General features: G+C 36.0%; 3 protein-coding genes across 10 annotated transcripts in view; 1 reads left to right on the forward strand and 2 right to left on the reverse strand.

The window, feature by feature from the left end:
* The window catches only part of LOC149086375 (secernin-2), a 44,117-nt gene extending 33,727 nt beyond the window's left edge, over positions 1-10,390 (reverse strand). The window contains exon 1 of one of the 4 annotated variants that reach the window (XM_089255098.1): positions 10,320-10,390. The gene's annotated coding sequence lies outside the window, so the exon portion shown is untranslated. Of the gene's footprint in view, positions 1-6,772; positions 6,910-8,710; positions 8,840-10,319 lie in introns of those variants that run through there. The other 3 variants (XM_089255089.1, XM_089255118.1, XM_089255108.1) reach the window with 3 other exon arrangements.
* Positions 1-10,409, reverse strand: CIAPIN1 (cytokine induced apoptosis inhibitor 1). 5 transcript variants are annotated; one of them, XM_089255148.1, is made up of 2 exons: positions 10,320-10,409; positions 1-1,084 (listed from the first exon to the last, which is right to left on the reverse strand). In XM_089255148.1, the coding sequence occupies exon 2, from the start codon at positions 1,048-1,050 to the stop codon at positions 133-135; it is 918 nt and encodes a 305-aa protein (XP_089111274.1). In that variant the 5' UTR covers positions 1,051-1,084; positions 10,320-10,409; the 3' UTR covers positions 1-132. The 5 variants fall into 5 exon arrangements, with proteins under 5 accessions (XP_089111274.1, XP_089111290.1, XP_089111266.1 ...); XM_089255164.1 differs by having other exon boundaries at positions 10,229-10,349; XM_089255140.1 differs by lacking the exon at positions 10,320-10,409 and adding an exon at positions 8,711-8,851.
* kdn (citrate synthase) overlaps positions 7,215-18,787 on the forward strand; it is a 22,228-nt gene continuing 10,655 nt past the window's right edge. Inside the window, exons 1-5 of the mRNA XM_089255077.1 lie at positions 7,215-7,715; positions 16,107-16,157; positions 16,390-16,497; positions 17,801-17,998; positions 18,086-18,274. Coding sequence (XP_089111203.1) covers positions 7,668-7,715; positions 16,107-16,157; positions 16,390-16,497; positions 17,801-17,998; positions 18,086-18,274 — 594 coding nt within the window. The 5' untranslated portion in view covers positions 7,215-7,667. The remainder of the gene's footprint in view (positions 7,716-16,106; positions 16,158-16,389; positions 16,498-17,800; positions 17,999-18,085; positions 18,275-18,787) is intronic.

Below are 18,787 nucleotides of genomic sequence, written 5' to 3' on the forward strand. Positions count from 1 at the left end.
TTCTGTATTTATCGGACATATTTTATTGTTCGAAGAAAATTTACATCTCATCCTTGAAACAACTTGCGGTACTTGAAAAAAAGAAAATGTCTTAATGTAAGATCTACACTGAATGATCACTGTCTATTTAAATTAAGCGTCAGCTTTTAGCTGCTGGCCAGTGAGAGCGATCTTTTCGCCGGGTTTGAAAGCCGGCATGCCAAGGTACGGACAACTCGAGCACCTGAACGCGTCACCTAAGTAGCAGTTGCCACAAGCAGACTTAGCGGACGACTGCTGTTGCTCTTCAGCCTGACCCACGGCGGCTTCTTTCTCCAGCTGCTCTGCCAGTCCGCAGGTACAGTTCTTGCAGGCCTTCTTCTTAGTAGGGCCACACGCTGCGGCCTTGAGAGTACTGGCATCTGGCTTCTTGAGGTCGTCTTTGTCCAATAGGTCGTCTTCGTTAACAAGTTCGGTTTGTTCGTCCAACGTGTCAGCGGACAGCATCCATATCTTAGCAGCACCGCTCGGGTTTGCTGCTGGCTGAGATGTCTTGGTCAGCGAAACCGAAGAGCCGATCTCGAATTTCGGTTTGGACGCGGCCAGGACGAACTCTTCGCTTGGCGGTTCGCCGGTCTCCTCTCGTAAGACTTTCTGTATCGTGCCGAATTCCGAAGTTATGCCTGCTAACTGCCGAACGTTGACCAGTCCTGACAATTTCAAGGCTGTGGCGAGCTTGGCCGAAGTCCTGGGACTGACCCGACTCTGTGGATCAGTGATCCATTCCCTGACGAAGAACAAACCGCCGGGCTTCAAGAGCCTCGCAATCTCGACGAAGAGGTCCGTCGAATGTGCGGTGGCCGCGGGGCTCACGATCCCGGAGAAAACCACGTCGAAAGATGAACTCTCGTGAGAGGCAACGCTCAGGCGACCGATATTCTCTGCGGCCACCGTGCCGCTATCTCCAACCATCTTCTTCAATTCATCCACGGTTTTGACCAGGCATTCTTCCTTGACGGGCGAGTCCCACAAAAGCAGTACCTTCTGCCCTTTGGTAGGAGAGTAGCTCATTTTATCCTAACCGTCGCGTGCGCCCAATCGCTCCCTGCAACAACAACACAACAGAAAATTAATGGTCCCTTCCAGGAAACATCCCGTCCTAGATATAATTTAACCATCTTTCTCATAAAAAAAATATAACGAATCAAAATAAAAATAAGATAAAACAAAAAAGAGTAGGTTGAATAATCGGAACAAAATGAAAATAAAAAGGCATCCCAAACCTAGGGTGCTCAATGTGTGATAGGTCAATCTGACAAGAAATGCCCCAAAACATACTTTACAACATTTCCACAACCAAGCACTTACTCATTCAAGAGTTTGCATCAGAAATGTACCATGGAGCACTAAATGCCTACATTGAGCATTGAAAGCCGGACACATTGTACTGCACATATCAAAGCTCTCCTGAAGGAAGAGTGTATATTACCTACAGACGAACCACAACCTATGATCCAAGTCTCGTTTTATTCACCACTAACATAAAATTGAAAAAATATGTTGACTTTGTAAGCCAATGCTAAAAAAAGAGAAAAGGCTTAATATGCTAAAAATCAATGCTGAAAACTGTTAGGAGACAGGGCTGAAGAGAGTGACTGCAGGGAGTGTTTGGGAAAAGCACATTCTATGCACTCGAATGCATTCCACCAAATTTCAGATATTTTTTTCTATAGTGTCAAAATTTTTATTATATGGTCATAATCTCTGAGGACAAGGAAATAGTTATTTTCCGGATATTATGCTGAGGTGAACTCTGAAAGAAAAGTCATCTCTGAGGAGTTCGACCTTGTGACTTTAGTTTGGCACGAAACATTTGCCCTTTTTTTAATATGCCCCAAAAGATCATGAAGAAAACAATACTAAAGGTAATCCCAGGAAAATACTGTATGAACACATTATAAGTGAATTTAAAAACCTTTGTGTGGAATCATGAAGAGCGAATTCTTAGAAATTGTATTGTTTTTAATCATTGGTTTAGAAGCAAAAATTGTTGCTTAAATAAGATCAATTAAAATACGTATTATTGGAGAGAGATGATGCACATCATAATAGCAAGAGAATAAGCTTCATTTAAATTTCCCTTTACATCATCAGTTCTCAACCGGTGCTTCGCAGCCACTCGATAATAAAATAAATCAATAAATTTGGTAAACAAAAAAAAAAAAAAAAAAAAAAAAAAAAAATGAGGCCTAAAGGGTACCACCATATAAATAATATACTAAAAAGGGCTCCTCGAGGTAAACAGGGCTCTGCCATAGAAATTATACATTGAAAAGGGCTTCGCAAGTCAGAAAAGGTTGAGAACCGCTGCTTTACATCATTTTCCCCTCATTGTGTTTATAACATACAGGATGTACAAATTGTTTGCAAAGCACAGATCTCTAACTTTTGACTTTTTAGAAACATACTTGCAATTAGAAAAGTTTTAAATCTCGCGAGGTTGCTCAAAGTGTTTTAAATTTCCCAAGGGGTCGTATATATGAAAAAATAAAAAAGTTTTATGCAGACTGTGCTAAAACTTCCAATTAGTGAAACGTAAATGTGGCTCTGGGAAGTCATTTACAAAACATTTCACATTTTTAAATGGAATATTAACCAAGATATTTGACTTTGAAGTTTTCAGCATTTGTCAGTGATGATTGAGGGGGTGTGGTTCACAAATTGCAAAATGTAAATTAAATTCAAAGTTGTAAAAATTATGTAACTCAAAATAATAGTGAAAATTTAATTATTTTGAATTAAAAAATAAAATGGTTGATTTCCTCCTATTTATGTACATTCACTGAACATGACAACTTTTGAGCTAATGAAAACTTACCAAAACAAAGGTTTTATATGCACCACAAATTGCTGGCTCACTATTGATCCTAGAGGCATACTTCCAATTAGAAAAAGTATCCAAATAACGTGTGGACATCAGATACCTCATTCATATTGCAAGGGGGTTGCATAGTTATTAAAATATTTAAAAAATAAACTTTTTATAGTCTCAGTGTGCTGAAAACCCAATTTAAAAGTTGTTGCCCTGTCTCTCCCGAGCCAAAAAATAAGAAAAAAAAATCACGTTTCTAAGAGCAATATTCGCGGAGATATTTGAATTCAAAAAAATGAAGAAAAGTTAAGGGAAAAACAGCACTAATATAAACGATTTCGAATAATTAGAAATACCTATGCCTCTAGGGAATGGCTCACGAGTAATTTGCAGTGTGTGCTGTTAGCTACGTGTGCACCCTCTATGTTTAATTTCTCAAAAAATATTGCATTTAAAAATGTTTTTTTTTATGGAATGGGGGTTTACATCTCAATAATTGGAACTTTTAGCGTGCGCGAGCGCACACACACACACAAAAAGTTTCTTTTATTTTTCCACGTATATGACCCCTTAAACAAATTTTACGATTTTTGAGATTAAGCATGCACATTGGTAAGCAATCATGATGCTACAAAGATGACCCCGGATTCAGGTTAGTAAAATGACTGGTTAAATTATTCATGCTTTTATAACTAGTGAGACTAATCAAGTAAGTGAAAATTAGCATTTTTAACAAATTTCATACAGGAATAACAATAATTCATCCCCCCCCCCTCCCATCAATACTGTTTATTCATCTTTTGAACCATTAAAGATCCAATAAGTGATCCAATAATTTTTTTTAAATTGTAATTTTCACAAGAACAAGGGATACGACGTTGGAGTGCTCACTTCGATTAATCATTTCATTGATATTTTACAAGTTTTCGTCCGTTTTCAGAAGATTTGATTGAGCGCAGCAAAGAATATGCCACTCTGCATAAAACAAGAATTTTAACATCTAATTAAAAAAAAAAAAAAGAAACTATAAATATTGACAAGTTAGATGCTTCCCACACAGCATTTACTTGTTTCATCAAAAACTCCTAGAAATCTTGCTATGTATGAGTACTGCGCTACAAACGAAAAACCAGAGCAATTTCATACAAACTTTATTTATTGGTATCAAAAAGTTTTCAGACAATAAGATAAATACAGAGATCGCTCACTTATATGGTTTCTCCATTATAAAATGATTTTTCTGCACTCTCGCTCAAAGATATAGGTAAATAATGCTATTTACTTCATCTCTCTCACTTACATCTTTTTTTCTTTGTTCCTTTTCACAACACAGAAGCAAGAGATCACTGTATATATTTAAAAATTTCAAAGAGACAGAACTGGAGCAAAATTCACAAGAACATGCAGCATCAGTGAAATATTGGCCATGAGAAGCCCAGCATTGATCGAGAGACGAAAGAAAGAATAAAATTATTCAAAATTTTCAACGAATGGCACAGACAGGACTAGACTTGGGCAGGTGCAAAAGGCACATCCACATCGGGCCGTTAAATTTTAGGGACAGCAAAATGGAATAAAAATTTTTTTAAGTTATATCGAGTAACATTTTCGACTTTTTCTTAATAAAGCAGTAGCTTAAAATTCTCTGCAAGACAGGGAACCAACAGGCTCAGGGTTTTGACTTCCAAGCTAAAAGTACACACATGTTTGGCGCCCTGTATCAGAAGGAGCGCTAAATTCTTCCTTTAATGATGTATACTAAACTACACCAAAAAGTTCTAGTTACGGTCGTGTAGTCCAGGCCCATAACTAGGATTTCTGCTGTCCGGGGCAAGCATTATTTTGCCACCCACACAACTTTAATACTTTATAATTCTTCTATAACAGTGTTTTGTTCACACCTAAAACTGCCAGCCCTCCCCCTAAATTTTGCAGCACAGGGTAGTTGCCCCCCCCCCCCACTAGTTCCGGCCCTGAGTAAGCAATCACAGTCCTTCCATTGTGATGCCATGCAAAAATATATTGTTTACTAGACTGTGCTCTTTGAAGGATCCCTCTATAAATAATTTATAAATATCATGCCCAACCTTTTGGAGAGTGTGGGCCACTTCATTAGTTTGAAAACGTGTCACAGGCCACTTAAGTGAGTTGGAAATGTTCCGTGGGTTAAGTGATCTTAAAATGTGCCATGGCCCCCACAAGGGGGAGGCTGACAGGGCTGCAGCTCTGGGGCTCGGGAGGATTTTCATCATTTTTTTGTTTTTTCCCCGCCATAAATTCACTATAACAGGTCACATGAAAGTCTGGTCTGGGGACCCACCAAAAGTCCACTGCTCCAGGATGTGGGGGCCATGAAATGTCTCGTGGGTCAAGTGATCTGAAAATGTGTAGCGGGTCACTTAAGGGCTCTGGAACAGTGACACGGATCCCTTGAACTGCAAATATGCAGCAGGTCACTAGAGTGATCTGTCAATTAGCTGTGGGCCACTTGTGTGATGCAGAACTGTGGCACAGGTTGCTGAAGTGCTTTGTAAATTCACTTATTTCATTTTTAAAAAATTAGGTTTGAGGTCGCAGGTCACATTTGGCAGGTGGGCTATGGATTAACAATTATGGTTTAAAGGAAAACAAAAAAAAAATAAGAACTGATCCTGGCTGGAGCCTTATCAGCCCCACACCTTTGTGGGGCAATGATTGTAGAGCAGTGAATAACCTTCAAGTATCTGGGCCCATTCTCACAATTTTTTTCTTTGGGCAGTGGGTGCTATTGCCTAAATTTATTGCAAACTGTCTTTTTTATTAACATAGTTATACAGTAGACTTGATAATTTGGATGTACACCAGGACCTGGGCAGAAAACTTCAAACACATGGATCTGGACCCAATTTTCCCATGAGCAAGTGAGGCATTTGTCTACTTCAGTGATTTTCAAACTCCTGCCACCCGAGGCTCACTTGGGCCTAATCTACGTTTATCCACAGCTCTCAAGAATAGTCTAACGAAGAGCTGCCACAAAGTATCAAACTGGCACACATTATCATCAGCTCACCATGACACACACTTTGAGAGCCACTGCTCTGCTCTATCATAATTTTTGGAGCCCAAATTTAAGCATTACACATTCACCACTAACAGGGTCGCAACTATTTTCTAGATTCTTGGTCAGAAAGGAAAAGCGGGCATTTTGCCCCCCCCCCCATCCCGTAATGTTGAAGATGTTAAAGGATGAAATTTGTACCCCTCTAATCCAGCGCATGGGGCACCAGAACTGCTTGCTCCCTCCTTACTTGCGACACTGATCACTAACCATATATCTATGATAGAGGAGGTCCTAACATTACCATGGGCTCCTGGGTCAAGTGATGTTATGGGGGACCGCTAGGCTAAAAATATACACTAATTTCATTCTTACCCTTAAAAATTATACTAGATCACATTATGTGCCATGCTACGAGATGCACACTGTGCCTGCTTTACCCAGGACCCCATCAAATCTGAATTGGGACCTTACATGGACATATTAAAATATTGATCGATTTGTTTGTGTGATAACTAACATTTTATACCAGATTGATATAACGAATGTTCCTTCAAATTTAATTTAGAGTACACCAGACATCCTCAACCCGTTACTCGCGAGCACCACGGTGCTCCCCTGAAGTACTGGATGCTCGTCTGATTTCGTGCTCGCGAGCATATCATCAACGCTTCAATTAAACATTTCAGAAGAATAGTATTCAACGATTGAAATCATCCTGATTTCACTTCACGCATTCATACGTCAAACTTGCGGGTGCTCCCGACTGGGGAAAAGGTTGGAGACCTCTGGTGCTCACAGTAAGAATACGCGCTTGTCCTTCTCGGTCAAGATTAGACCATATCTCAGAAAAGAGAGCTTATCCGAGATAATAAACAACTTACTTCAGTATTGATAACGCTTACCGCCAACTGCAGCTAGAAATGGCTAAGAATAACTCTTCACTATTTCTCAAAACTGCCAAACTGTCAATAACACAACAGCTGAATTTATAAAAGTACTTCGCAATAGGGCTTACTAGATCACTTCCCTTCAATACATAAAGCTGTTTTCGGTTTCATGCACCTATATCTAGCAAGGCCCGATTGCATAACCGCACCCTTTCACTACCATTGCCAAACGATTTACGAAAATATATTCATTAAATACAATATATTTAGATTTAGGAAAACTTCGAATATTACGGCATTGAAATGAATATTCTTGATTTCGAATGGAATTAAAAACATATTTATGAGAAATCTGTATGATACCGAATGTTTTTTAATAAATATTATTATATTTAGCTTCTTCAACTTGACTTGACTAGACTCCATGATATTTTCCAGGGTTGGGGGAAAGATTTGTGTAACCCTATACATGAGTCTCAATGTCAAACGTGATCTTGGAATTTTTTTATTTAATTACATTCACTTATATTTAATGTAAGAAATTCATTAACCTAATTAAAAAACCTATTTTTCCAATTGTCCTTGAATTCCTTGAAATTTTAATACTCTCCTAAATATTGCATTTGAACGAACTGTAATCGTGCAGTTAAACTGGAAGTCCAGGTGCCGTATTTGGCGTGAATGTGCCGATTTGGCAGAAATAATCAATAAATACTTCGTGTCCTTCCGAATGAAGCGGCGAGTTGTTTCTCGTCGAAGGTAGCGGATTCCTCCTCTTCGCCGTTTGGAGTTGCCGGTGTCCTCCTCCTCCTCTTCTTTAATAATTAAAAATTCTTGTTTATTGTATTTATAATTACAGCTATTTGAAACTTCACACCATTTAAAAGAAATGGCTTTGATTCGAATGATTGCTGGCCGACTCGTTTTGCAGCCACAGGTACAATATGATCTATATTTATTATATTTGATATGAAACTATGTCTATGAGGATTTTTTTTTCCCCTCAGGGGTAGTGAGTAGGATATTACAGTTCCTCGTTAATGCTAGGGAAAAACGCATGTATGGGTTCTTTCTCCCTCATGGCTCATAAATGCATCACAAATTCAAAAATTGCTTTTTTTGAATCATTTTAGGTGAACAAAAAAAAAAAAAGATTTGATATACTTGTTCTTGTACTTGGTCTCAATCTAGCTTTGGGGGGGGGGGTGTAGATACAGGTAAAGGTAGATATATATAAAGTACCACTTGAACTTGAGTAGCAATCTCTTGAATTAAAGGGAAAAACTTTAAAAAAAATAAGTAATGATATAAGCAGGGCCATCTTAAGAGCATTATGGGCCCCTGGGCCAAGTGGTTTTTGTGAGGCCCTACCTGGTAAATTCTAGTAAATTTTAATCAGATCTCATTTTTATGAGGCCCCAGGCCGTGCTCGGGTGGGCCCATGAGTTAAGACAGCACTGATGGTTACTCCTTATCTCATATGATAGGGAATGTAGTACTTCAAAAAATTTTAAAATTCAATGAAATTTCTTAGTTGAGAAATGCTGATCGAAATGTGTATTCAAGGTCTGTTTCCAAACGGCTCGCATGTCCAGCACACACAGATTGATTTCCTTTTTCATGTTAGGCACAGCACACATGCCGTGACTTTTTCCTCTGTGACCCCCTTTGTCTCAAAGAACACTGCACTGTAAGGGCCCCCACTAGAAACTCGTATTTATTGTGTGTGTGTAATGAATTAAGGATACTCTTCTCAATTGGTATGTAGGCTACAGCAATTATGTATCCCCCTCCCCCATCCTGCAATAGGTCTCCCAAGACACAAATGCAAGCTGATCCCCCATGTAAAAAAGTCTTTACGTACAGAGAAATTAATCAGGTCTACAACATTCAGTACTTGATGAAGTACGAAACAGGCAAAAATAGGCTAACCTGCCTTGTTGCTTCCAAATTCAGAAGACAGATGACTGCTTTATTTTAACACATATCGTGCATTCTCAGAAACAAACATGTTAAGTACATTCTGAGAAACAGGTGTAGTATAATACAGATCCCTTGGCGACTTTTTTCCAGCACCAAACACTTCCAACAGCCTCAGGAAAAGTTGCCAAGGCCATGACTGACTAAGGATGCCAAAAATAAAAAAATCCAGCATTGAAAACATAACAGAAGTGGAAACCAACAATAATATTACAAATAATAGTATAAATAAATATTCTCAGTATGAAAAAAAATAAAGCCAGGACTCTCTTTGAAATGATAAATCGATACGGGCATAAGTTTCTCTGGGTATCCGGACTCTTTTAGGAATTCCCTCTTAAATAAACTACGGTCCTTGTTGTAAAAATAAAGAAATGCAAGTCACATTTTGTCTGCAAATTTGTTAGTTCTTCAGAATATTATTTACTAGGCACATGTGCAGTTTAATAGTAGTAGCCAGGGTTCGATTTTTAACATGACAAGAGTCAAAAACCGGTTTATGTATGGCTTATGTTGTGCGTGTTTGACAATATCTTTGAGATGTGAAGTGAGGTGTTTACATTGTAATAATGCAATTTGACAAAGTTCAGTGCAAGGCTGTCTTTACTACTACTAAACCACGCATGCACCACCTCATCCATTATTCTATGGAATTTGTAATGAACTGGTACCTGCCGGAATGTGTGTATATACGTGTTGTGAACCTATCGTGAAGTTTGTTTCTGTGTAATGCTTGTTATGTGTTGTGCTGCCATCAATTTTTCTCAAATAAACTTATGTCTAACAGAATATCTTTTCTTTTATATTACTATCAAAAAAAATTTTGATAGTATATGATATAACATTGTTTTTGGACAGAACATTTTGGGTCATTATAACGAGCATTGACTGTATTTGCTCAGTTAAAGGGATTAAGCTCTGAGAGAGAACCAAGGTCACCCCACCCTTTAGGTATGGTATAGTCACTCGCTATATAAGTAGAAAAATAATAGAATAATAGTGTTGTTCCTAGATTTGGAGGGCCCGTAAGGGAAAAAGTATGATCCAAAAAAAAGAGGGTCATGAGCAAAAAAAAAGTCAAGAAACGCTAGTCTATCTGACCAGGGTTTGACAAAAAAAAAAAAAGGGCCTCTCTCAACCAAATTTCTTAGGAGCCAAGCCCCAAAACAGAATATGCCAAAAACATGTCGCAGAGCAATTGATGTTACTGCAGAACAATTTCAGGTAGAATTTTAAGAGAAATGTAGAAACCATTATAGGAACCATTATGGGAACTTTCACCGCAGAGCACTTCCATCCAACTCAGGGCTTGTTGCAGAACAATGCAAAACATTCTTTTTTGCCAGCCCTCCAAACTTTCCGCACTGGGCTATAGCTTGCTAATGTAATACCCCTTGTAAATACATATCTAAATAGAAATGTTTTATTGGATAGGCTTATGCCTTTTAATCAAGAGATATATTTTCTTACATTTTCAGTATTGGAGTTTCTTGAAATTACCTGTTTTGAATGAGAATCAAATTATACTTTGACTAATATAAGCATGCTTCATGCCACATACCTGTCATAGAATTCCAGTGACTATATCCTCAGTAATTTATCAAGTTTTTCTGCTGAGTTTGTAACCATTTATTCCACAGTATGACGTGTGTATGTTGCTACTCCAGTGTTATCTATGATGTGCTCTTTCTTCATTGGCAGTTTTCTTATCTGGTGTTCAAAGGTCAAAGTTATAGTGAAGTTTCAGAGGGATATCAGATTTCTTCAAGAATATTCTGTGAAACAAGTATTCACACACAGAATATAACTACATATAATTGTATATCTCAGTCCTGTATCTTGTTATGTGCACCTTTCTTTAAAAGCCTGTAATGTTTAAGGCAACTGTTTTATTGTAAAAGAAATGTCAGCTGATTTCACTTGTGGATTTTGTGATAATGAAGAAAAATCTTGGTTGGGGAGGGGGGTGAGAATGGTTGATTTTCTAGCTTGTATATTGGTGTATTGGTGAAGCTTGCATAAAATTTTATATACTGCTATACAAAATAATGCAATGGTACAAGGAAAATTGATAAGAAGAAGCAAGTTATTAGCTTGCTAGTTACTTTTAAAAATCTGTTAGTTAAAAAATATATAAGATTGAAATTGAAAGCTTTTTCTCAGCCCAATATATCAAGAAAACATTTTCCGGATATTATACCAAGGTGTGAACTCTGAAAGACAAGTCATCTGGTCTCCACTACGACTCGAACCCAGGCTCTTTTGCAAACTGGGCAAGCATGCTACCATCTACACTACTGGAGGCACAGCCTTGCCGTCCTTATTTAACATTTATATATATATCTCTAATATCCCACCTGGGAGCATTAACCCATTCACGCAGGTTGGTAAGAAAATTTGCCATAAATGTTTTCTTTGCCAATAAATGGTGGGAGTGGTTCCACTCGGTGTTTTTTTCTTCTTTCTAAGAATCAAAGTCGTCTTTAATGGGTTAAGAGAGGTTACAAATGCCTCTACTTCAGCACCTCATACCATAGTGCGTAAAATAATGAATGTAGGATCATGGTGTAGAGATGGTAGCATGCTTGCCCGATTTGCAAGAGGGACTGGGTTCGAGTCCTAGTGGAGACCAGATGATTTTTCTTTCAGAGTTCATCTTGGCATAATATCAAAAAAATATCAATTTCCTTAAGATTGGAATCGTTCTGTATCTATAGTTCCATTTCCTTTCATTCTTTTCTTGATGGGAGGCTTTCAAAAGGGAATCTATGGAATGTACATATATTAACAAAAGTGCCATAATTTGTGGTATACATTAGACAGTTTATTCCAATTCCTCACAATGGCTAAATAAAAAACTTAAGAGAAGTATCCTGTTTGAGAACAATATGAAAAAAGCATGGTTTAACAGCGCAGAAAAACAGTAGTGTAAGAAAGAAACTGAATTCAGGTTTCATACACACATCCTGTTCAATAAAATGGGGACATGTGGTTGTACTTACAATCAGGATTTCTTTTGGATATATCTGTCAATAGGTTATTATTATCAGAAATCATGAGTCCCAATGTGAACACATCAGGGTTGGTAAAAAAACCGGGTTTTTTTGGTTTAAACCAGGTTTTTTTTGGTTTAAACCATTTTTTTTGTTTTAAATAGTATTAACATTAAAAACAATGAAATTTCTGAAAAATCATTCAAACTTCCAATAATTAACTAAAACAAAATGTTTATTAATATAATTAACACTATTCCCATGCTAATTAATCGATAAATATTCATTACATTTTAACAAAAACCAACTTTTGCAATTTAATTATTTTTTGCTTAACTCAATGGATTACTGTGTGTTTGAAAATTCTTTTAATGTTATTATTAATCATATAATATATAAAGGTTTTTCTCCGGTTCTTTCAGTATACTTAATTACGAAGCTATTTTGCAAAAAGTAATAAAAATTAGGTGAATATAATGTATTTAATGAAGCATAAATAATGCAGATTAATTAACGATGATTTACGATATACAGGGTGATTTATAACTAAGGTTTGGATTTCAAAACACTGTAAAAACAGAACGATTGTCAGAATGACTTGAAAATTGACATGAATATTCCTGAAAAAATTCAATTTTATTTGATAAAGGGGAAAAAATACTTAAAAATGTAAAATTAATGACATCATCCAACATGTGGGAAATTTGCTCGCAGAATGGAAACCATAGTCAGTCATGGCAGAATGATACCTTAATAATAGCATTTCATGATTTGATAATTCATGGAAACATCACAAAAAACGAATAAATTGAACAAATAACTACAACTTATTTAAGAAATGTTAAATATGTTGTCCACCACGTGTTCTGGCTATGAGGTTGAAAGCACAAAAATTCTTGTTCAACAACAGAATCGGAGTATGCCATGGTCATAATGTGGATGTGCTTGCAATTCAGCTTTATTAAACCAAACGCGTCCCCCCCCCCCGTTTATATTCCTGAGGAACTTCTAACATATAGGGAATGTGCTGGAGATTGCAATTCACCAAAGTTTGCAATCTGACCACTGTTTATAACATTTTGAGGTACCCTCACAGCCAGAAGTTGCAAGGGTTAAGATGCATCCTTTCAAAATGGGTCTTCAGCAATGTGCATCTTGATAGAAGTTCTATCCACACACTGATGCTGTGGAAGTGTCGAAATGATGTGGTTGCACAAAACAGATTATACTGTTGGCCAAGTACAGCATCATTTACTTGCACATTTTGCACTTTTTTCTTTTGCGAAAGAAACGTCCATTGCTTCAGGAGTATCCATGCAAATTTTCAAGTCATTCTGATCAGTACTTATTGTATAGTTTTGGAATCAAAACTTAAATTATAATCACCCTGTATATAGCTGATTATTTTTCTTAAATCTGTTACTACTATACAGTAGAACCTTGATTAACTGGGCTTAACAGTGTGTGTGTGTGAAAGTATAAAAAAAAAAACAACTATTGAATATTAAGACTAGGAGATATACAGTAGGAGATGTGCTACTTCTTATGGGAAAGAAAATGAAAATGTATGTGAGGTAATGTAACAACTAGTACACTAGTCTTTGTCCTTTAAGGACAGCTGGTGTCTTTATTGGATTATAGGACCACCTGCCCCTAGCATGATGGTGTCACTACTGTAGCTGCTTCTTTGTGAACGGAAAAAGAAACCCTGTGAGATAATACACCACTACATTTAGATGTGTGATGCAATCCTTATTCATGAATTTGCTAAAGATAGAGCACCAGAATGTAGCCAAAGGTTAGAAAATGTTGTAAGAATGAGAAATTTTGGCTTTTATATATAACTTTAAATAACTAAGATACTTTAAATGAAAAATATATATATATTCTGGCCTCTCTTATGAGACTTTTTGAAAAAAACCACTTATAAAATCTTATGTCATTTAAAGATATACCATCAGAATGTACCCCAAGGATATAAAATGTGGTAAAAATGAAGCATTTTGGCTAATAATGAACCAATATGATATTTTTCAAGGAAAAAAATGATATTTAGGCGACTTTTATTTGATTTTTTGAAAAAAACCACTTGGTTAAAACCAAGGTTTAAACCATGATTTAAACCAACGTGGTTAAAACCAAACAACCCTGGAACACATCAAGTGCCATGCACTTTGTTAGTTTGAAACACTGAATTTTACTGACATAAAATTTCTCCGGAAGTGATTCTATATATCCCCCTTTCCTTCAAACCTTGAATTTATCAATTTAGCCCACAAAAGTAATTCCTGTCGCAGTGATGGTAACTCATGGGAAATTTCCCATATTCATAGGAGAAATAGGCAAAAATTTGTGAGAGAAATTTTTTAGCATTTTTGTGGGAAATTTTGAGTTCATAAAACAAAAAAATTTGTGTAAAAAATCTAAAAAATGCAGTGCAATATTTTTCTAGTGTAAAAATACTTGACTATACATTTTGCCCAGTAGATGGCAGCACATTTTTTGGAATGTGAGGGGAAATATTTAGTCACAAAGGAGAAATTTTTTAGGGAAATTTTGCTGGATGAGAGGTTATCACTAGTCCTGTGTAAGGTTTTGTGTACAAAAAGCATTAAATAATTAAAGTATTAATAACACTGAAATTTAGAACCATTTCTGGATGCAATGAAATAATTATTAAATGCAGCGCAATTCATTTTAATGACATCTTGCTTTACTAAGATCCCCTGGGCTTGACAAATTAAAGAAATTTAGGTACCAGCCAAAAAACTTAAGGGCCAAGAATTTTTTTTGCAGGGAAGAAAGTCCTTTTACGTATTAGTGGAACTGCAGACATAAATTATGAAACTGTTACGTTGTCCTCATTCAAATTAACAACTTAATAGAGATGTGAGGAAGAGAACGAGAATATTTTCCTGGATGTAAAAAAACGAAGAATAATCAAGAATATATTCATTTTCTTTTTAAATAAATTTTTTTCATTATGAAATATAAATCAGTTTTCATTGCCCGAAACATTTAAAACAAAGTAATTTTTGGCACATTCACCCCAATGAAAACTTTTAGTTCTCTCTGGTCATTATGAGAGTTGATTGATTAAAGGAATCTATTCTTACATAATCACGATCATTTGAAGAAAATACAGAACTTGTTTTCTTCAATGTACATACACCTAAATTCTGTTTCACTCATATTTCTCTAAAAGTTACACAATTCGGCCATGTTGGTTTAATTTTCTCGCTTTTAACCTTTAATATTGTGGGCTGTAAACTTCAATATTCTGGTCTTTTTGACGGGAATAGAGACTATTCTTAAGAATAATTCTCTCAAAAGACTACTTTTATCAATTATATATATATACTAGAGAATATTCTTATCGAAAAATAATAAGAATTGTTCTCAAGTTATTTATAGAGATTATATTTATTATGATGCATGTTATATTTCAAATATTCTTAAGAATACTCTCTGGAACAGTGGCTCTCAACCGTTCCAAGCCTGCAGCCCGGTTAAATACATAACCAACAGAAAATGAAACTCTAATCACTCGAGGTCTGATATGAATGAGGTCAGGGCCCGACGGTTGAGAAACACTGCTCTGGAAGGACTTCTATAACCGAAGAATATTCTCATCAAGGAGAGAATTCTTATTAAGAATAAGAGTAATTCTTATTATTTTCAATAAGAATATTTCCCAGTAATTCATAAAAGTAGTCCTTCCAGAGAATATTCTCAAGGTTAGCTTATTATATATAACTATACAATAAATAACAGGAGATTTCTCATCAAGAATTTATAAGAATATTCTCAAGTTATTTATAATAGTAGTCCTTCCAGAGAATATTCTCGAATATTCTCCTAAAGATTATTCTCGAGAATTTTACTCTTTTTTTTTTTTTTTTTTAAATAACGTGATCTTCACTTATTCCCAAGGGACCAGCATGACCCGTCTAGAGAATTTGTTAGTGTTAGGTTAGTAGATATCCATGCCTGAACCGGGATTCGAACCCGGACGTGCACAGTGAGAAGCTAGTTCCCCAACCACTCGACTGCCAGGCAGCAATGGAGTGGTTAGGGAACATGTTTGCATCTCTAAATTAATATGCATTTGATCATATACATGAAAATGTTTTGGTGATTATACCAATTGTGAACATTAGGGGCCTGGGATGTTTGTTAACCTTATTAAAACCAATAGCCCTATATAGCAAGTCTACTACTTATCCATGTTATAAAAACCAATATGATCCCCACCCCCACTTTTTATTCACCCATTATATAGCTTCCCCCCCCCCCTGAAATGCACAATATATATATTTGACCATATGTGTAGATTGTGTGATTTTCTTTTATAGGCAGTCACAGCGCCTCTCTGCAATGCTACAAGAAGCTTCACTGATACTACAGTGAGTATTTAAATCCAATATATGCAATTATGCCAACATCCAATTATACCATGTAAATTATTGAAGGAAAAAAACGTTTTGTTTCAGCTCTCATGTTCTTGATTCTTCTCAGAATGTTTTCACTTGATTATGTGAAAAGCTTGTGTTTTTAAATTGTTAATTTTCATGCCTAATATGCAATGATGGCGTCTTTTAATGCAATGATTAGTAAAGTCGTTGTTATTTCACATAGGATCTTAAGGGTATTGTTGCAAAGAAGCTGATTGAGCATCAGAAATCAATAAAAAAATTCAGAGAAGTGTATGGGAGTAAAGTCATTGGTGAAATTACAGTTGATCAAGTAAGTTTTCCTTTTGTATGATAGCTGATATGGTTCTGCCATTCATTTGTTGAACGCAATTCCTCCAAATGAGTTAAACGTGATTTATCTTTTTTATGAAATCTATTCAACAACCATTAAATTCAGGTATGTGTACTACTTGCTATATATAGTTCCAGTATTTACATTGAACAATTCAAAAGTGAAATTCAGCAAATGAATAAGCCTACGCAGAAAAATTTAAAACAAGTGTTCTATTTCTCTTCTTGAATTTTACATGCTCCATATTCTGAGAGTATTAGTAAGCTTTGATTATTTAATCATTTTGAAATTAATTTATTCAGCTTTATTAAAAAAGAAATTCATAAATGTCTCCTTTGACGTGAATGCCTTTTGAATCGTGATGATACTGGGTGCATTAGCAAAACATTGCATAACGAAATAATTTATAAACGCTCATATCTAAAGAAGTATTTGGAATATATGTGTTGTATGTCTGTAAGTAGAACCCGCTAAGACAAATCCAATCGTATCACTCTGGGCACCAGGCTCATTTCACACTTTTATAACAAAGTTGTTTTACATTATATCTCAAAAGGTTCACAATGTAAATAGAAGACAACGGTAGATATTCTTGAGACAAATCCAATGACATCACTGTGGTTTATTACCTCTTTTAGTCTTAGCACCAGATCCGCCTGTATTCGTAACAAACTTGTTTTACGCTATATTTCAAGAGGTTCGCAACACAAACAGAAGCTAATGGTGTCATCTGATAAACATTTTTGAGACAAATTCAATGATGCTGCCCTGATTCTATTACTTCTTGCGGTCTGGGCACAAGGATCATGACCCGCACTTGTAATGAAGTTTTTTTTAAAGCTATAACATTTCTCGGGTAGCTTGCAACGCAAACTGCCAACATTCGTATTGTCTGTTAATTATTCCAAGGACATCCTACATACCAAATTCATAATGTCAGTACCTACCATGTAAAGGTAGGCCATATTTACATTAAAACTTGCGGCCATGTCCATGACACAGCCTACCTGTTTGTTTTTTTTTCACAAATTCTCTCAGAATCAGAATGTAAGGGAAAACAAAAGTTAGTAAATAGGCTGCGATTAGCCAGAACAGCTGAAAATTAACATTTAAAGCTATATAAGCACAGCTTTATTATAAGAAGTTTTTTCTTTATTGAAATGAAGTTTGAGCAATTTAAGTTTCATTCAATTGTTTTTTTTCTAAGCCGCTTGTATATTTTTGATTATATTGTAAGACTTTTTTATCAAATTATAGATTTACTATATTACTATTCCTCTAGATATATGGAGGGATGCGTGGTATGAAAAGTTTGGTCACCGAGACTTCTCATCTGGATCCAGAAGAAGGAATCCGGTTTCGTGATCTCACTATTCCAGAGTGTAGGGAAAAGCTCCCAAAAGCTCCTGGCGGAGAGGAGCCGCTCCCAGAAGGCTTGTTTTGGCTTCTGCTGACTGGCGATGTGCCAACTGATCAGCAGGTTATATTTTTCATAGTTTTTTTAATTGTCAATTTCCAAGTTATTAAAATATTGAGATTTGTAACAAAAAAAAAAAAATTCTTGTAGGTGAAGCATCTATCTAAGCAATGGGCTCAGCTAGCTGACTTGCCTTCCCATGTTGTGACCATGTTGAACAATTTTCCTTCTCATTTGCATCCAACTTCACAGTTTAGTGCAGCTATCACTGCTTGCAACACCGATAGCAAGTTTGCAAAGGCGTATAGTGAAGGAGTACCAAAGTCAACTTATTGGGAGGTGAGGAAGTGAAAATTTTTTTTCTTGACTAAAAGTCTATTTAGATTATAGTGAGAAACATTTTGATTATTGACACCGTGCTATTTTGTCATATGCCCTTTCGTGGGGGGGGGGGGGGGGGGATATGTTAGACCTAGGAGTTTGCACTCACCCCCTTTCCCAGAAATTGTATAATTTAACAGATATGAAATCCTGTGTCTTATTTTGTACTGTCAGTTTGGTCCTTCCCTTAAAAAAGAAAGGAAAAAAAATGGCTAAGGAGCCTACGGATCCAGCATGGCATGTATTAACACTAGAAGAACAATAGCAGACATTTTGACGACTACAGGAAAAATTTTAAAATTTTTCTTTACAAAAACTTCAAACTTCTTAAAATAGCATCTGTTTAGTGTCTTTGACTTATTTTTTTGCAATAAATCGTTCATGTATCAATTTTTGGAATTATGTTTAAAAGGGCTATTACGTCAAAGACTAATTTGGTATTTTGCTATTTTAGAGAGGTTTGATGATGAT

This window comes from Pholcus phalangioides, unplaced genomic scaffold (assembly GCF_987345545.1).
Source record: "Pholcus phalangioides strain wild (caught in Gottingen) unplaced genomic scaffold, Ppha-v1.0 ptg000004l_1, whole genome shotgun sequence".
NCBI classification, from domain to species: Eukaryota; Metazoa; Arthropoda; class Arachnida; order Araneae; family Pholcidae; genus Pholcus; species Pholcus phalangioides.

Bases quoted from the DNA above. Each gene is read 5' to 3' on its own strand.
- CIAPIN1 (XM_089255148.1), bottom strand. From the start codon at position 1,050: ATGAGCTACTCTCCTACCAAAGGGCAGAAGGTACTGCTTTTGTGGGAC.